Source organism: Lithobates pipiens, unplaced genomic scaffold, assembly GCF_037356315.1.
Source record: "Lithobates pipiens isolate NorthernLeopardFrog02 unplaced genomic scaffold, aLitPip1_a1.2 Scaffold_19, whole genome shotgun sequence".
Classification (NCBI taxonomy): domain Eukaryota; kingdom Metazoa; phylum Chordata; class Amphibia; order Anura; family Ranidae; genus Lithobates; species Lithobates pipiens.
In genome coordinates this window covers 92,673,884-92,694,112 of record NW_027507764.1, presented here as the reverse complement: position 1 = coordinate 92,694,112, position 20,229 = coordinate 92,673,884, and the positions used below count along the sequence as shown (strand labels likewise).

The following is a 20,229-nucleotide window of genomic DNA, read 5'->3' as shown; positions in this document are numbered from 1 at the left end:
ATGGACTATCGGTTGGGGCAAGGGTACTTCATTCCCCTAAAGTGTAAGGGGGATTCCCAGTTCCCGCTATTAACTATCGTATAAAATGAAACCATATAACTCGTTACTACAGAGCAAGATATCCCCTCGTCAGAAATATTATTTAGAATTGATCCACATTCCGAGTCCCCGTGTCTCCATCTTATCTGCCACCCACCTTGAAATCTGTCACCAGCCCCCTTAGAGGGGACGGGTGAATCGTATGTAATTTAACTTAGAAAAGTATTTTCTATTGCTCTCAGCCTTCTCTGGAGGTTCGGGAGGTCATGGAGGATGTTATAAATAGGCAGAAAGACACAGTATTGTAAAACAATTCTGATGAGAAATAGATTATATGGCCATTTTATGTAGCGGATGTGTATGGATTCATTTTGAAAATAAGGATAATAATGCATACTATGAAGGGCTACCTCTTCTAGGTTGTGGACATTGCTACAAAACCAACATTTATTCAAGGAGGGAACATCTTGATTGTCTTTGCATCAACAGAACATTTGTTAAAATTGACCCTATTAGTGTGTCAACAAAATTTAAAAAAGCACTAACTTTTCTGGTGTGACCTATAACGGTTACCTATAATTCTGTATCCTACCCCTATCGATTATCTTTCAATAACTAAAATTTTAGCTTGAATCGGTTTTTTATATCAAAGCACAATGGTCTTGGATAAAATTATGAAACCATTATGAAGTTACTATATAAAGTAAGAGGGATTCCTTGGGTATACAATTAATATGGTGCCTCACAGTATATCTGTAGCATTTGGTAAAATTTGTATAAAGATATTCATAACAATTTTTATATAATGCAATTCAGAAAACTTTACCACAGTTTTTCCTGCTGTGTTCTAATGAACATGGCAGTTGTTGGCCCTTTTTTTTTTTTTGCCAATATTATTTTGGCTGACTTGTAAACAAGGCCATGAATGGTATCGCAGAGAAAGGTCATTGAAACATTTCTGACTGTCACTGATGCATGCTGCTATGAGTAAGTTTCTCCTCACTCTATTGAAATCCCATGTACAGTATATGGACACATTTCCAAATGGTTATTTAAGCTTTTATTTTGGTTTTTAAGTCTACTGTATATTTAACCCATGACCTTGGCTGAAACGTGTGTTTCTAGTTTAGTTACTGACTGGTAGCCTTCTTGATTGTACTGATAACTTTTGATGTACAACATTGGGCTAAGTGGAGCCAGTTAAACCAAGAAAAAGAATGGTATAATTCATACTGCTTTAACTGCCATAACAAGTTAGAAGTCATTTTTATTTTATGAAGTTGATTGTGTATTTACGTTCATGCATTTTAACCTTTTTTGTACCTTTTATTCTTAGGATTTTTTGCAAGAAGGTGAGCCCACATCTGCACGCTGTGATGATCTTGCTGCATTAAAAACGAAGGGCTGTCTAGAGGAAGACATTCAAAATCCCAGAGGAAGCAAAGAAAAGCTAAAGGACAACCCTATAACAAATAAGGCCAAAGGAGAGCGTATGGACCCCTCCAAAATTACACAGATCAGACCCCAGCAGTTAAAATTTGAACTGAGATCAGGTGCGGACATATATTCTAAGCGTGGTGGGTTTCTGTGTATAAGCCTTGTCACATGGATTATCTAACTTTTGTTTCTTGTTTTGTACAGGAGAGCCCCAGACATTTAATTTAACATTCAGACGAGCAGAAGATTATCCCATTGACTTGTATTATCTTATGGACCTGTCATATTCCATGAAAGACGATTTGGAGAATGTAAAAAGCCTTGGCACTGCTCTCATGAGAGAAATGGAACAAATTACTTCAGATTTCAGGATAGGTAAGAGGAGTTGCATCATAGGCTTGTTAGAGAAGAGATCAGAACAAACTCTCCTCTAAATCTTAAAGCGGTTGTATACTCGCTGAAATTTTTTATTTTTTGCTCACCTGCAAAGCAAAAGGCATAATGAGCTAGTATGCACCGCATACTAGCTCATTATGAAATGTTTACCTTAGAACGAGGCCCCGACATCTGTCCCGATCCACGCCGAGGGAGCTGACATGTTCCCTCAGCGTTTCTTCCGGGTATCGTCACTCCCGCGCATGAGCGTGGGAGATTTCTCTCCGGAAGGATCCGGCGTCTGCCGGGCTTCCAGCCGGGAATCCGCTGTGCGCATGCGCTGCTGCAGTCAGCGGCACATTGCGAGGGGAATATCTCCTAAACCGTACAGGTTTAGGAGATTATATATATATATATATATATATATATATATATATATATATATATATATATATATATATATATATATATATATATATATATATATATATATATATATATATATATATATATATATATATATATTTTTTTTTTAAACCTACAGGTAAGCCTTATTGTAGGCTTTCATGTAGGTAAGTCCCCAATTTGGCTATACAACCACTTTAAGTAGCTATGCAGTTTGAGTGCAAGCAACGTTTTCTGAGTGACTTGAGAATTAGAATGGTTCCATTGCAGTTAATGGGGTATGACTTGTCATGCGACTTTGAACTTTCAAATCGCACAACAAGTCACGGCAGTGTGACCTGGGACTGATTTGTATTTAAAATTTAGTGCTGCTTGGGTGTGACTTTAATTTATATTTTACACTTTTTTTTTTTATATATATATTAATGAACGCCATTGTTTTAGGGGACCAAAGTTTTTTTTTTTTTTTTTATATTTTGTATACTGATGTCTGACCTCTTAAGTTAATCGATCATGCATGGATCCCTTCCACCTGACAGGATGTCTTGTCAGATTTTCACACGTTTAGTGTGTGCTATGGCAAAGTTCTGAATAGGTATAGAAATTGGAGGATCATCTTAAAGGCTGCTAAGTTTTAAATATAGTTTATCTAGAAACTGATATAGTTAGCTTTGAAGAATTACTCTAGTCTTGCCATTGGTGTGATACCCAAAAATGTATCCCTGTAGCCCTCCAGGCATTGGGAAATGATGGACTTGGTTTGTTTTATGGGTGTGGGGGGGGGGGGGGGGGTTCAGTCCTAAGACATAAGATTTTGTCTCACCTTGTTGTAGGAGAGGCAATTAAACAGTTTTAAAGCAGAGTGTACCAAAGCCGGGGAATTCCATACATCTGTGAGCATTAATATGTCATAGGCAAAAAGGCTGATGGTATGTGAGTTTTGGACTTAAAAGCCTGAGATGCAGGGATGGTTGCAAATATTAGTTGCCATGGGTTCCATAATAAGATTTTAAAGATCAACAGGGAGAGTGGACATCCCTGACAGGTCCCATTCCGAATGGCGAAAGGAGTGGAAAGGATGCCAGAAGTGTATACCTGAGCCGAAGATTTGGTGTGTAAAACCATGATGGTTATATGATGAATATATTGAGCCTGCAATTCCAAAGGCCGACAATACTTTAGCTAAAAATATCCCCAGTGTATTCGGTCAAAAGCCTTCTCTGCAATTGGCACCAGAAGCAGAGAAGGTGACCCTCATGCTTTAGTGCGATGGATGATATAAATTGGACTTCATGTCACGTCTGTGGTCTGATGTCCTTTTGGGAACCCTGAAGGAAATAAGGTAATTTTTAAATTGAGGGCAGCAACACATCTCAAAGATGGGACAGGGCCATGTTTACCATGGTGTAGCATCCCCTTCTCTTTTACCAAAACTCTTTAAATGCCTGGGAACTGAGCAGACCAGTTGCTGGCTTTTTGGGAGAGAGGGATGTTGTCCCTATCTTGCCTGATATAGGATTCCAACAGCTCAACAGTCCTGGGTCTTGTGTGTTTTTTTTATTTTTATTTTTTTTTTTTTTTTTTGACTCTTCTATGAAGCCATGCTGTTGTCATAGGTGCAGTATGCGGTTTATCATTGTCCTGCTGAAATAGGCAAGGCCTTCCCTGAAATAAACCATTGTCTGGATACATATGCTGCTCTAAAACCTGGCTATCTTTCATCACTGATGGGGCCTTTCCAGATATGCAAGCTGCCCATTTTCATACGTACTAATGCAGGATTTAGACTGATCATTGATGGCAAGCCAGAAGGGGCCCCTCTCTTAAGGCCATAGAACGCAGCGCCCATGGTTGCCAAAAACGTAAGTTTGATTTGTCTGACCACAGAAAAATTTTCCACTCTGCAAGACCATTTTAAATGAGCTTTGTTCCACAGAAGATGGTGGCGTTTATGGATCATGTTCAAATGTATTTTTGAATGGCACGGAGAACTGTGTTCAAACAGTGATTTTGGAAGTATTCCTGAGCCCATGCAGTGAAGTCCGTCACAGAATAATGCCTGTTTTTAACGCAGTGCTGTCTGACGGCCCACATCAGCCTTGTCCCTTGCATGCAAAGATTTCTCCAGATTCTCAATCTTTTGATACTATGTACTGTAAATTATATATTTTAAAGTCGTTGCAATTTTGCATTTTAAAGTCTTAACCCAAAAAAATACAGATCCTGGTCCCTTAAAGCAGATTACACAGCACAGTGCTTGTGCTGTGTAATCTGCCTCCCTCTAAACAACTGTAAACCCCCAACCTGGCACTTCCTGTATGCCTTCTCTACGCTGACCAAAATCAGGGCTGATCACCGTGGTCAGAGTACATCCCTGCATCATACAGCTACTGTATTTATCGGCGTATAACACGCACCCCAAGTTTAGGAGGGAAATTTAAGGGAAAAAAAACTTGCATTTAAATGCCCATCAATGCAGCCTTATCAGTGTCCATCTGAAGCCTTGTCAGTGTCCTCATTGCAGCCTGTGCGTCCTTGTCCCCTCAGTGTTGGGTTTTATTTTTTAAAATGGCGCTGCCGGGATGTCCTTTGTATCTCGGCCCTTCTCTGCGGTGTTCGGCCACCGAGAAGGGCCGGAGGCGGCTTAAAGCCGCCCAGAAATCGTGGAGGATTGGCGTATAACACGCACCCGCGATTTTTTCCCCCCTGATTTTAGGGGGAAAAAAGTGCATGTTATACGCCGGTATATCCTCCCAGCTCTCCTCTCGCCCCCTTCCTTCCTGCCTGTCATCTCCCTCTGTGTCTGTCTCCGGCCCCGGCTGCTTCTTGTGTTTAAAAAAAAACTAAAAAACTAAAATTGTCACTGCCAGCCTCTCTATTAGAGGTTGGCATAGCACACTGTCAGTAGTTTTCAAAAACAAGTGTTCTACATGCCAAATTTGAGCTGTCTTCAGGCCGGTCTCACGGCCACTTTACAGCTACGATAGAGCTTGCCAGCCTCTAATAGAGGGACTGGCATAGTCTTTTATATAGATGGGTTAACGAACCCTTTAACATTATTCTGAAATTGTTCGACGATTAGTTGCAACTTGGCATTTTTTTTTATTTTTTTTTATTTTTTTTACCCAATTATGTTACTCAACTGTTACCAATTAATCTATTTGTTTGCAAAACGTTCTTCCAGCTCCTCCTTTTGTGCCATTCACTTTTTGTTTTTTGTTGCCTTTTTTTTTTAATTTTTTTTTGGTACATATTTCTCAGTTTAAACGCCTATGTTTTTCTGTTAATAAAATATGGCTTGTATAACTTCTGACTTTTTTTTTTTCTTTTCGGATTTGGGGGTTTTGGCTTGTTTTGTTTGATGCAAGTTGCCCTCTGTATGTTTTGAAATGTACTAAATTTTAATACCATCTCTGTTTTGCTTCAGGTTTTGGGTCTTTTGTAGAGAAGACAGTCATGCCATATATTAGTACTACTCCTGCTAAACTCATAAACCCGTGCACAGCCGAACAGAATTGTACCAGTCCGTTCAGTTACAAGAATGTTCTCAGCCTCACAAGTAATGGAAACCTTTTCAATGAACTAGTAGGCAAGCAGCAGATTTCTGGTAATTTGGATTCCCCAGAAGGTGGATTTGATGCCATCATGCAAGTCGCTGTGTGTGGTGTAAGTCCTAAACAAAGTGTATAGTGAACATTGGAACCAACTATTTCCGCACTTGCATATGTTTTTTATATAGGTGACCCACCACTATATCACACATAATGCTATGCTTTAGTTGAATGTTTTGAATGATAAGTCCACTTGTGCCCTAAATGCTTTCAACCCTTCCTACTGCGGAGTGTGTGTGTGTGTGTAAACACTACAATTTTTATGCAGTTTTGCTTCCTTTTGGTCTTATAAATCTACCATTTTAAAAGCATTTTATCTGTTTGAAAAAAAAAGTTGATCCTGACAAAAATACAGTGAGTTATCAAGTTGATGTGCCCCTCTGCATGTGTTATAAGCCCTACCCAATTACCTAGAGAGCTACAGAACACCCTACACTCCACATCTCCCTCTGTTAAGAAGATGACAATTTTAACAGCATAATCCCCTTCTAACTTGTGCCATATATACTAATTTTACAGTGCTGTGCCCTTATTCCTCAAGACCTTGCTATATATAAGAATGGCACTGGTAGTCCTATTTGCTGTCATTTGGCCTAGCCTTCTCACACCACCATGGTGGCATTGCTAAACACACATAGCATGGCTGTTTTTCATGTTTCTATGAGCATTTGAATGTTACTGTTTTTTTTCTACCATGAAAATAATATCCTTCATTGTAGGATCACATTGGATGGAGGAATGTCACACGCTTGTTGGTGTTTTCTACCGATGCTGGCTTCCATTTTGCTGGTGATGGCAAGTTAGGAGGAATCGTCCTGCCAAATGATGGAAAATGTCACATGCAAAACAATATGTACACAATGAGCCATTATTATGTGAGTCTGCAGATGTCTTTGTGATTATTTTAATTCCTCTTAGACTGTGCTAATAAGTTGGATCAGTTGAAGTTTAATTATAACTCTTATAAAAATTGGATGTATTTCTTATTGCTCTGTATCTGAAAGCTATTAATTGTAATGCTAATACTTCTGACTTATTTTAAAGGCATATAAACACTATTCCCATAACACAGCACAAGATACAAAAGCTATTAGCATTTCCATAAAGCTGCAATTCCAATGCAAAAGTTTTTCTTTAATATTTGTATTAGTTTTTGTATAAATATTCAAAGAAAATGAAACATTGCAAAAGTGCTTTGCGAAGAAACCGAAGGCGGTACACTATATTTTGAGGTATAGTGTTACAAGTATAACTATACAAAGATACTCGTCGGCCCAGTAACAAGGACACAAATAAGGAATCTGGTGGAATGCAAGAGTGACCAGTGGGGACATTGATAACATGGCCCTAGTTAAGACCATGGCACGTGTAGGGGAATGAAACTAACTATCCTGGAGCAATAGAAGAATTGAAGGGGAGTAGAGGGGGGAGTTGGGTGAGGAGTGCTCCCCAAACGCCTCCTCCTCCAAGTGCATGATCCTTGTCTACGTCTGACCAGTGAATAAAAGGTTGAGGAGACGACAATCAAAATTCCCTGGGAGGCAATGCGAAATCCAGGGATCCCCAAAACCACTTAAATTTGATATCATTTTTGCCATGAGCTTCTCATTGACCAGGCAAACATTAAGTTTTACTGTCCTGTGAACTGCTGCAGAGTGCAACCTTTCCTTGGAAGGGGGGGGGGGGGGGTGTTACCAAAATCTTACTGCCTATCATATGGTCGTGCAGCAGCGATGTTTAGGTCTGTGGTAGGGGGAGAACAGTTAGATAATTCTAGAACTGATCTTATTTGAAAGTGAACAGTGGAGAAAAATTCTCTCTCCCTCTCTCCCTCCAATACAGTTACCCAAATAGGAGTTACTTCAATACTGTTTCATATGTTCGTTTACAGGACTACCCATCAATTGCTCATTTGGTCCAGAAGCTCAGTGAAAACAACATACAGACAATCTTTGCTGTTACTGTGGAATTTCAGGCTGTTTACAAGGTATGTATGATATTTTTTGAGTTGTGTGCGTTTTTTTGTTTTTCCTGTATTTTGTTTCATGTTTGAGCATCCTAGACAATTACCCCATTAGTATAGTTCTTTTGTATGAATAGTAATTTAAAGTATTCTTTCTCATTTCTAGGAGCTGAAAAATCTAATCCCAAAATCAGCTGTGGGAACTCTGTCTTCAAACTCTAGTAATGTAATTCAGCTGATCATTGATTCCTACAACGTAAGTGCACACTTCTGTCTCTGGCTGATAACCATCTTGGCTCATGTCTGCTTCCTGTTTTTCAAAGCTTTGTGGTATTTCTGTTTAAAATATATATTTTTATTTTATCCAGTCACTGTCTTCAGAGCTTATCCTAGAAAACAGCAAATTACCAGAAGGTGTAACAATCAATTATAAGTCATTCTGTAAAAACGGAGTGATTGGAACAGGAGAGAATGGAAGGAAATGCTCCAATATCTCTCTGGGAGATCAGGTAAGAATTTACAGGTTAAAAGCTTATGCAGCATGTACTTCATTTTCTTAAATCTGAACTTCAGGCAAACTGCTGAATACACAGGTGAGATACATAGGTGGAAACTTGCCAATAGATTTGTATTCTGTCCATCCATTCCTAAGATTTACACAGCTTATTTATTCAGCTGTTTTGGAGTTAAACAGTAATATATCACCTGCATGATCCTGGGCATTCAGTTCTTCAATGTTCTCTGTTCATTTTCTAGAAAATAGACAGCAGTACTCTGACACTGCCCTGGCATTGTTGCATCACTGACCTCACAAAAGTACAATTGAAACTTGACAACTTCCAAGCAGACTATAGCAAAGGCCTGGCAATTCCCATCACTCTGCCTCTTAGAAACCGAGAATAGGGTGACCCAATCTATGATCCTTAGTAAGATTGAGGTGACTATATATTTTATATAAGATCTTGCAGCATCTGAAAACTTGGCAACCATGGGTGAATCCTTTCCTCCTTTCACATTTTTACTCCATGCTCTTGAAACCCTAGTTCTACAAATCCTGCATAGTACGTAGATAACCCTTACACTGGTGTGGAGTTGGCAGCCTCCCTCTTACCTGCCCTTTTCTATTTTCCCCTCTTTCCTTCTCCTTTTGCTGGCCTACCAGCTTTTCGTCTTCTCCGGTCACCCTTCCTTTAAATTTTCTGCTTTCTGTTCAGGACATGTGGTTACAGCTTTACGTGTTTCCACATAAGTTCTTACCCACTGTCCGCACCCCCAGTCTTAGTCCGCAGAGTTCACTGTTGAGTTGGCCCACCCTTAACAGCTTCAACTCTTCTGGGAAGGCTGTCCACAAGGTTTAGGTGTGTCTATGGGAATGTTTGACCATTCTTCCAGAAGCGGATTTGTGAGGTCAGGCACTGATTTTGTATGAGAAGGCCTGGCTCGCAGTCTCCGCTCTAATTCATCCCAAAGGTGTTCTATCGGTTGAGGTCAGTACTTTGTGCAGACCAGTCAAGTTTCTCAACCCCAAACTCACTCATCCATGTGTTTATGGATCTATCTTTGCACTGGTGCGCAGTCATGTTGGAACAGGAAGGGGCCATCCCCAAACTGTTCCCACAATGTTGGGAGCATGAAATTGTCTAAAATGTCTTGGTATGCTGACGCTTTAAGAGTTCCCTTCGCTGGAACTAAGGGGCCATGCCCAACCCCTGAAAAATGACCCCACACCATAACACCCTCCATCAAATAATTTGGATCAGTGAACAAAGCAAGGTTCATAAAGACATAGATGAGCGAATTTGGGTTGGAGAAACTTTGCTGGCCTGGACACCTTTTGGGATGAATTGGAGCAGAGACTGCAATCCAGGCCTTCTCTTCCACCTCAGTGTCTGACCTCACAAATGCACTTCTGGAAGAATGGTCAAACATTCCTGCATACACACTCCTAAAACTTGTGGACAGCCTTCCAAGAAGAGTTGAAGTTGGTATACCTCCAAAGGGATATATATATTCTCTAATATCTCACAAGTGAGTACACCCCTCATTTTTGTAAATATATCTTTTTATGTGACAACACTGAAGAAATGACACTTTCTACAATGTAAAGTAGTGAGTGTACAACTTGTATAACAGTGTAAATTTACTGTCTCCTCAAAATAACTCGCACAGCCATTAATGTCTAAACTGCTGGCAACAAAATTGAGTGCACCCCTAAGTGAAAATGTCCAAATTAGGCCCAAAGTGTCAATATTTTGTGTGGCCACCATTTTCCAGCACTGCCTTCACCCTCTTGGGCATGGAGTTTACCAGAGCTTCACAGGTTGCCACTGGAGTCCTCTACCGCTCTTCCATGAAGACTGGTGGATGTTAGAGACTTTGCATTCCTCCACCTTCCATTTGAGGATGCCCCACATATGCTCAATAGGGTTTGAATCTGGAGACATGCTTGGCCAGTCATCACCTTTACCCCACAGCTTCTTTAGCAAGGCAGTGGTCATCTTGGAGGTGTGTTTAGGGTCGTTATGTTGGAATACTGCCCTGTGGCCCAGTCTCCGAAAGGGGGGGTTCATGCTTTGCTTCAGTGTGTCAAAGTACACGTGGGCATTCATGGTTCTCTTAATGAACTGTAGCTCACCTGTGCCGGCAGCACTCGTGCAGCCCCAGACCATGATGCTTCCACCACTATGCTTGACTGTAGGCGAGACACACTTGTCTTTGTACTCCTCACATGGTTTCCCAAAACAAGCTTGACCCCATCTGAGCTAAATAAGTTTATCTTGGTCTCATCAGACCACAGGACATGGTCCCTGTAATCCATGTCCTAAGTCTGCTTGTCTTCAGCAAACTGTTGGCAGGCTTTCTTGTGCATCAACTTTAGAAGAGGCTTCCTTCTGGGACAACAGCCATGCAGACCAATTTGATGCAGTGTGCGGAGTATGGTCTGAGCACTTACAGGCTGACACCCCTTCCCCCCCCAACCTCTGCAGCAATGCTGGCAGCACTCGTACATCTATTTCCCAAAGACAGCCTCTGGATATGCTGCTAGGCACGTGCGCTTAACTTCTTTGGTTGACCTTGACGAGACCTGTTCTGAGTGGAACCTGTCTTGTTAAAACTGCTGTATGGTCTTGGCCACCATGCTGCAGCTTGGTTTCAGGGTCTTGGCAATCTTCTTATAGCCTAGGCCATCTTTGTGTATAGCAATGATTCTTTTTTTTTTCTCAGATCCTCAGTTCTCTACCATGAGGTGCCATGTTGAACTTCCAGTGACCAGTATGAGAGAGAGTGAGAGCGATAACACCAAGTTTCACACCTGCTCCCCATTCACACTTAAGACCTTGCAACACTAACGAGTCATATGATACAGGGGAGGGAAAATGGCTAATTTGGACATTTTCATTTAGGGGTGTACTCGCTTTTGTTGCCAGCGGTTTGGACATTAATGGCTGTGTTATTTTGAGGGGAAAGCAAATTTACACCATTATACAAGTACTACTTTACATTGTAGCAAAGTGTAATTTTTTCAAACTTTTCACTCTGTTATATTGCAGCCATTTGCTAAAATCCTTTAAGTTCACTTTTTTTTTTCCTCATTAATGTACACACAGCACCCCATATTGACAGAAAAACACAGAATTGTTGATATTTGTGCAGATTTATTAGATAAAAACTGAAATATCACTGTCCTAAGTATTCAGACCCTTTGCTATGACACCATATATTTAACTCGGGTGCTGTCCGTTTCTTCTGATCATCCTTGAGATGGTTCTACACCTTCATTTGAATCCAGCTGTGTTTCATTATACTGATTAGACTTGATTAGGAAAGCCACACACCTGTCAATAGAAATTGTTTTTTTGTGCGTTGCGCTGCTGGATTATATATGTCCTGGATGGGGGGAGTGAGGAAGGAAAAAAAGAGGGGGGGGGGGGGGGGGAAGGGTTTGGGGAAAAAAAAGGCTGAAGTTGGTAAGTTGGCGTGGCGGATTTAGGGATGTCAAGTCTGCTTATCACAGAGTTTTGCAATCCTTGCTGTATATGTCAGTAAATGCAGCAAAAGTAATGGATAGCTGGCATGATCACAAATTATAGTCCACAGTTATTGGTTGTGGAAAATAGCCATAGAAAGGGGAGGATTTCTTTAGCACAGGCAGGAAGGCAGTATGTTCAAGGGTAGAAGGTACCTTGTAAAAGACATATAAACAGAAGAAAAACAGCGCCAATCTAAGTGCAGTATTGTTGAATCAAAGACATTTAATTTGTGAAGTTATGCACTCACACTCTACCAGAAAGTTTCAGGCACATCATGTATCTAGAGGACATCGCAGGGCTCCCAAGGAGAAGCGGTAACTCGTTCGGCTGTATCTCTCGTCCGGTGGCGCCGGTGGTTCCCAGCGTCGCACGGCTCGGTGTAGCAGCGTCCGGGAGGTCCGTTCGTTGTTACGTTGAGGGGCGCACTGCGATGACGTTTCGTTTGTGGTTTACGTTGCACGCGTTCGGAGCATGCGTGCTCCTTCATCAGGCATCTGGATTACCATGTTTGAAGTGGTTTAAATAGGGAAAGGGGGCAGTTCTAATTGGTCGTTCGAGTTAGGTTCCATAAGCAAATGGCTCCAACATAACAGAGCCAAAAATTTAAGGGGGTCTGAATACTTTCCGTCCCCACTATACATATGCTACATGTTCGTATCATTGTACCATTTTGATTCTTCTGTAATGTTCTACTTACTACTTTATATCAATAAAAACTATTGAACAAGAAATAGACAGCAATAACCCTTCACCGATCATATTATTGTCTCGCACCACAATAAATCAATGTGGTGAACAGTAACTTAAAACTTTTCTTCCTGTGAGAAGGAATAAGCTGAATTAAAGACAGCAGATTAAAGATGTGTGTGTGTGTGTATGTATATGTATATGTATATGTGTATATATATATATATATATATATATATATATATATATATATATATATATATATATGTATCTATATATGTATATATAAAATGTGTGTGTATATAATATATTTTATTTATTTTTGAATACATTTTCTCTTTAATCCCTCTATCTCCCATATGCTTAATTTGCACTCCACTAAAAGTCCCGCATCAATGTATTTTGGACAGTTTTGGATTGCTTGGAAACATGGCATAAGTTAGAATGGTTTTTCTTTCAGGTTGAATTTGAGATCAGTGTAACTGCTCACAAGTGCCCCAAAAAGGACCAAACCGAGTCCATTAAAATTAAGCCATTGGGTTTTACTGAGGAGGTTGAGATTCTTCTGAAATTTATCTGTGAATGTGATTGTCAAGAGTCGGGAACACCTGATAGCCCAGAATGTCATTTTGGGAATGGTACATTTGAATGTGGAGCCTGCAGGTAATTGTTTTTGGCTGTTCTTTCTTTATCTACATGTTTTGTTGATCCATGCACAATCCTTTATGCTTTTATGTGTTACAAGCACTGTGGGAGGAGGCAGTATCAGACTCTCTGGGGGCTGATGTCCAAGTATTTTGCCTTCAAAGTTGCCTGCGCACAATAAATAACATTATGCAGCAAATCTCTGCAACATATGCATATTTCCCTATATGTTCTTTAAAGCGGAGTTGACACTTCTGATTCCCTACCCCCCCCCCCCCCCCCCCCTTGAATGCCAACATAGTCACTAGCTATGGGGGTACTCGTGCAGGCTCGCTCCCAAGCCACGTGCTGTCCCTTCTCAATAGCTGTGATTGACTGCAGCAGAAGCCAAAGGCTCTCGTTGCTGTGTTTTAGCCAGTGTGGGGAGCGCCTCTATACATCGTTGGGTTGAGATCAGGCTTGGATAAGTAAAAGGGTGCGCTGAACACAGATTATTTTACTTTCAAAATAGGAGTAAACTCCCTTGTTTGTGTGTGGGGGTTTATTTTATTTTTTATTTTTTTTAACCTATAGGTGAGCCTATAATAAGGCTTACCTGTAGGTACAGAAATTATCTCCTAAACGTGCACCGTTTAGGAAATATTGTTTTTTAGATACAGCCGGTGATGTCACCAGCGCATGTGCTCTGAATGAACTGCATACCGGTGCAGTTCCTTCAGTGACTCCTGTGTGCATGCCCAGGGGTGACCGCATTGCCAGCTTGGCTATTCACACCGCCAACATGGAAGAAAGACAGACAGACGGGTGAAGATGGAAGCAGCGTCGGCGGTGACAGTGCAGTGCTGGAGGGCTTTGTTTTCAAGCAAGTGTCTTAATGTGCTAGAATGCTATGCGTACTAGCACATTAAACTGCCTAGGCCCTTTTTTTTTTTTTTTTTTATATACGGTTTACTACTACGTTTAACACAGAAGATGAATTGCGGTAAACACCCTTATGCTTTTAGAGCCACTTTAAATTTCTAGTGCCACTTTTCTGACTGTAGTTCCCTTTTTTTGCAGCTTTTTTTTTTTTCACCTAAAGCAAGTGTTTTTGTGGTAGTTTTGATAACGTTTCCTACACCTGTAGGTAGGGGACTGCTCTGTAATCGTGTGCAGTCTGTCACAGTGCCCCTTGCAGTCATGCACTCCCCCCCCTCTTTTTACTCTGTACTACTGTACAGTCCTACTTTCGGATTCAGAATTCAGCCTGTGTGTGTTCTCTCCAGGGTCCCTCGCTCTGCCGCCCATGTCATCAGCAGGGCAGGAGAAGCTGAAGACATTACAGTGCTTAGAACAGCCTCCATGAATATCCCATCATTCACCACCCCTGTAAATAGTCCAGGCTGACTAGATGGCATCAGGCAGTCTTTCACATTTTCTGTTGACCACGTTTTTCTGTGGCACACCACCTTTCCTCTTTAGTCCAAGTGTGCTTTGTCATGGCTGTAGAATAGGTGATGCATTGCTTTGACATTGGAATATTGGTAGTCTGAACACGAGAAGAATCCCTCACATGGTCCGAGATAATATTTAAAGTACACGGTTGTATTCAAGTAATGTGCAAGTGTCTACCAGAAAAATATACTACACACTGTTACATTACCACCAGCCTCAATACATACTATACTGTGCAGATTGTCCTACGCATTGCTTTATAAAAATGCAAATGATCCTAAAGATGGATCCTTTTCCTTTTTTAAAGCATGCATAACAGCACTGTGCTTGTGCTGTGTAATTTTGTTCCCTTGTATGACCTGAAATACCTGTTTGATCCTGCCTGGTTCTGCCTCTTTCCTCCTCTCCTCCTGGCAGACATCAGCAGGGGGATTCTCGGCCTCTCCCGCTGTAGCTGTCAGATCGAGAGGGGAGAGGCAGCCAGTCACGAGCTCTGAAATCGGGTATAGAACAACCTCCTTTTGTGTTTAAAAAAAAAAAAAAGTCACTGGGGCACACAGCATTATTAAAGAGGATTGTGTGGAGACAACAGCAGAGTGACTTAACAACCACTTTAGAGAGAATAATTACAGCAGTTTAATCTGTTTGCCTAATGTCACTTTTTGGTAACGGGAAGCTTTTTTTTTATTTATTTTTCTCATTTTCAGGTTTCCATAGAAGTCTAACTTCTCCTCCACTTTAAATGTTGTGTTTTTTTTTTTTTTTTTTTTTTTTGTGGTTTCCCCTTGCTGACTACTGACGGGGATTATTTTGAGGGTTTATTTGATGTACTGAAGCTGTATTCTGTAAACAGACAACTTAATGGCTTCTTAATTTGTTTTATACTTACTGTAATATTCAGTCTTGCCACGGTGCAGCACTGCAGCAGCTTTTTCAAGAATAGTAAATTAGTACATATTGATTTATATTTACTTTGCCCCACCAATGTGATGGTAAAGCTGGCCATACGTTTTTTTTTTTTTTTTTTGTTCAGTCTGCAAACAAATCAGATTCCTTCATCCATGCCACACAGTGCAGATGGACGAGACTCCCACTGCAGATAATGCATTTTGATTAAAGTGATTGTTTTAAAAAAATAAAAATAAACGTATATTATCCTTGCCTGGATCCTCCTCTTCAGTTCTCCTGGCCCCTCCCTCCTATCGAGTTCCCCCACAGCAAGCAGCTTGCTATGGGGGCACCCAAGCTCCAGTTCCGTGTGTCCATTTAGACAGAGCTGCCATTCAGCCCAATCAGGAGTAAGCATCAGGGATGACCGAGGGACTCATTGACATCGCTGGACAGAGATGAGGCTCAGGAGGCTGCTGCACACAAAAAAAACTGCCTTTACGCTTTGCCAGCTGCCAAGATGCCCAAACATTGTCTGCATCTGATTGGATGTAGGTGCTGTTTGGCTGACTATTGTAAATGAGTCCCCTTATTTTTGGTGTATGTTGGCTTTTCACACTAGATTAATCTATTCTCAGATGCAATGAGGGTCGTATTGGAAAACAGTGCGAATGCAGCACAGAGCAAGTCAGCAGTGAAGACATGGATGCTCAGTGCAGAAAGGAGAACAGCTCGGAGATCTGCAGTAACAATGGAGACTGTATCTGTGGCCAGTGTGTGTGTAAGAAGAGGGAAAATCCCAATGAGGTCTACTCTGGAAAATACTGTGACTGTGACAATTTCAATTGTGATCGATCCAATGGATTGATTTGTGGAGGTGAGTTCAGCACTATATTCACAAACTTTAGGAAAGAACAACTCTGGATGCTTGATGTATTAAACCCTAAATAAATCTGCCAATCCCTAAACATGGTATCTTTTGTTTTTCTTATTTTATTTTCTTTCTTTCCTTACTTTGTAATATGGCTAGTAACACTTCTTTCTTAGGGTGTCTCCACTCAGGATTGAGGCGCAATGCAGAAACTGGGTAGCTGCATTGCCAATGTGGGGATAGGATAGTGTTAGATGCACTGGCAGATATAAAAGGATTTGACTATAAAGAAAAAATTTAAAAAAATCTGAACGCTTATTTATTTTCCATCAGTTTATAGTTTGTGTGTGTTTGTTTTTTGCAATAAAGGCTTTACATGAATATCAGATCATTGTAAGCACCCCTGTCGGTGTTGAATGGTTTGTCTCAATCCTCTGCCATTTTTTTGTTGACAGGCAGGATTTTTATAAAAGAAGGGTCCCTATTGGTCTCTCATCCTAAACCCTTCACACCTGCCTGTCAGCATTTATGTACATTGAGCCACATGGCTCCGCATACATTTACAGCACTACTCTGTGCTGTAATGAGTAACATTGCCTTGGCTGCACCATCAAAGCAGCCAAAGATCCAAAACATGGTAAGTCTGCCATAATGCGCTAATACATTTTGCATACACTCCTGGGTCCCAATAAAAAAAAAAAAAAGTTGGCTTGAGTAAAGTTATGTAATCTTTATATTGCTTCCTTTTTTTGCTTTACACTTAACATAGATGGGTTTTTTTTTTATTTTTTTATTTTTTTTATTTTTTTATTCCTGTTGTATGGAAATTCAATAAAAATTCCTTTTAAAAGAAAAAAATAATAATTGACAGAGGTTTAATTCCACTTTAAAGGAAGTTAAGAAATAAGACTGTCTGGATCATAAGGTGAAAAAAACAAAAACGAATTTAGCCACCTTGTTTAAAGATCCTTAAACTGCAGTTTATTTTTTTTTTGGTTTTGTTTGTGTCTTTTTGTTTTTCTTGCTTTTGATACCACTGTACAGTACTCAAGGTAAAATTTGTATAAAGTCATACTATACTGCAAGTTGTCAGACCATTCCTTTTTTGCTTTTACTGTAAGTTTCTGTAGAACTGCAAAATTTGTAGATCTGTCTTTCTGGCAGGGGGAATAAAAAAACCTTGGTACAAATGTCAGGGTGTCTCCAAAAATGACACTTTTTTTTTTTTTTTTTTTCTTCTTTTATTTTTTTTTTTTCTCTTTTCCATTGACACATACAGGAAGTCTTTAAGACTGAACTCTGGGCCCCTCTTCACTGCAAGGTTTAAATTCTTGCTTATGCCTAGTGTACCCAGAATGACTTTTACTTGCCTAGTCCCCTACTCCCTCCACACTTTGGTTCCCCACAGTCTTTTCTCCCTGATGCTCCAGCAGTGGCAGGCACTGACATTATCGGGTACAATGCAGGCCAATAGCTCTGCATTGTATGTGGGGACTCAGAGGGACCTGCCCACAAGCCAGAGTGTGAGAGGATTTCAGCAGCACCTGATTCTAGAGGGAGCTCCATGGCAAGGGGGTAGTTTTGTTTTCACTGGGGACTATAATCGTCTGCTGGTACTGCCACCTACAGGAGGATTTGACACTTGCAAACAAAACCAGGCTGACCCAGGATGCTCCTCCTACTTACCAACAGGTCTGTTTTGTTTGTGTCCTATAAGGATGTGCATCTCTTCTCCCAGCTCTGCTGTTTTGGACTGCACTATTTTTGCCAGAACTTTATTTATTTTTTCCCCCTAAATCAAGACTCTTCTCTACATTGCTGCTAGAGATTTGTCTCTATCAGCTAATCTGCTGCAGTTGACCTCAGGCCTGGCTTTTTGAAGTACAATGCCTTGGCTCCACAGGCATGAATGTTGCACGGAAAGACTGGAAGGGGCCTTCCAGCAATGGGGTTCCTCTTGGGGCACCTTCAAAAACACTTGAGTGGGCTTGCCAGGCTGAGTGCCTGGAGCTACCTCATTTTCAATGGACACCTCTTATTCCCCACTTGTTTTTAACCACAGAAAAGGTTAACGCGGTGGGAATGAGCCTTGGTGTCATCTCCTGGGTGGAGTATTGCTCGCTCTGCACTGTTTGCTGCCATACAGCATTAAGAAATTCTGTTCCTGCTGCTTGATAACGGTGATTTTGATTTACCTCCTGGCCATTTGACCTTTTATTTGTTACTAGCTTTTCTGGGATTCATGAGTACCTGAGGTCTTGCCTTTTAACTTGGTAGAGTGTATCCTGTCTTGGGTAGTACTTCACATTCCTGCCTTGTTAGCCATGCATATTCCAAGTGTAGACAATTGGCAGCCAGAGTTACTCAGTGCTTGGACCTGAAACGGGGATCATTACATGCAGAGCTGTTCCAGTACCTGTGTCACAGGTTTAACAACTCTGGTGACTCCATGGACTCGGTATACCTTAATATGTCCCTTTACTATCTTAACACCCCCTGCCCCCCTCTAATTCAAGATTGGGAGATTCTAGAGGTTTTCGCTGCACCAGACTGGCTCAGGCAGATGTGGTAGGCAGTCTTGTAATGCCACGTACACACGACCGGATTTTCCGGCAGACTAGGTCTGAAGGGATTAGTCCGTCAGACAATCCGATCGTGTGTTGGCTAGTCCATACGTTTTTAGAAGGGGAAAAAAAAATAAAAAATCAGACGGACTTAGAAATAGAACATGTTTCAAATCTATCCGATGGACTAAAATCGGGAAAACAGTTTGTCTATGTGCTGGTCCGATGGGCCAAATACAACGCAAGGGAAGTTATTGGCTACTGGTTATTGAACTCCCTTGTTTAGTCCTGTTTACATCATCACATTCAAAACGAGCGGACTTAGTCTGTGTGTGGCCAAGTCTGTTCTTTCGGAAAGTCAGTCGGACCTAGTCTGACGGAAAGTACGGTCGTGTGTACACGGCATAAGACTTTTTTTTTTTTTTTTTTTTTTTTTTTTTTCTCAGACACGCCGTGTCTACTGCCAGACCAGCAGGACCTTCGGTAGAAAGGATTGATTTGTCATCCTGTTTCAGGTTCTCTAGCTCTGAAGGCATAACTGTGAAGCCCAGGTTCTAAGGGAAAGGGTCATCTCCAAGTCTGTTATTTCTGTACTGCAATAACCTAGGAAGACCTTAAAGGACTTTTTGACTATCATTAGACATAGAAGGCATATATTTAAATGGTACGAATTGAGTCTCTGACCTTCCACTCCAGGCAATTCTCCATGTAATGAATCCTTTCCATTCAGCTGGTTCTCACAACTATCAACGATCCGGTCTCTGCCCTTTCTAGGCTGTCTCAGAGACTGATGGCCTTCTAACTTTGATTTAAGACCCTTTTGTATAGGCGGTCTCATGTAGTACCCCTGTCTGTTTCGCCTATGACTCCAAGAGATCTGAATCTGGTTCTGTCTGCGTCTTAGAAATCGCTCTCTTATATCCCATTTTGACATTCTTCTCTGTGATGGGTGTTTTTTAAATTGGTGGTTTTATCCTGCAAGGAACACTTTCTGGTTTGTTATAGGGGTAAGGTGGTGTTAAGGACCATCTCTCACCAACTACTTCTGTCAGACTGGATTCAGTTTCGTTATCCTGGATGGACCTCGAAAGGGTCCACCAGCTTTCGTTAAACCATCTCTAGATGGCTCAGAAAGGTCATCATCTAAGCCTATGGTCTCCAAGGATCAGGCTCTGCTCTGGTAAAGGCATACTCTGCTCAATCTGTGAGCGCTTCTTCGGCTTTTCAGGATTGGGTAACGGTTTCATGGTTCACATGTTCTACTAAGTTGAAGTTTCAT

The 20,229-nt window shown here is 41.0% G+C and overlaps 1 protein-coding gene across 3 annotated transcripts in view; it reads left to right on the top strand.

Moving 5' to 3' along the window:
- LOC143996175 (integrin beta-1-A) overlaps positions 1-20,229 on the top strand; it is a 53,295-nt gene that overhangs the window by 21,045 nt on the left and 12,021 nt on the right. For all 3 annotated transcript variants that reach the window (XM_077491088.1, XM_077491090.1, XM_077491089.1), the window contains exons 4-12: positions 1,376-1,592; positions 1,681-1,851; positions 5,684-5,922; positions 6,587-6,742; positions 7,759-7,854; positions 7,997-8,086; positions 8,199-8,339; positions 13,009-13,211; positions 16,154-16,392. In XM_077491088.1, the coding sequence (XP_077347214.1) occupies positions 1,376-1,592; positions 1,681-1,851; positions 5,684-5,922; positions 6,587-6,742; positions 7,759-7,854; positions 7,997-8,086; positions 8,199-8,339; positions 13,009-13,211; positions 16,154-16,392 (1,552 nt within the window). The remainder of the gene's footprint in view (positions 1-1,375; positions 1,593-1,680; positions 1,852-5,683; positions 5,923-6,586; positions 6,743-7,758; positions 7,855-7,996; positions 8,087-8,198; positions 8,340-13,008; positions 13,212-16,153; positions 16,393-20,229) is intronic.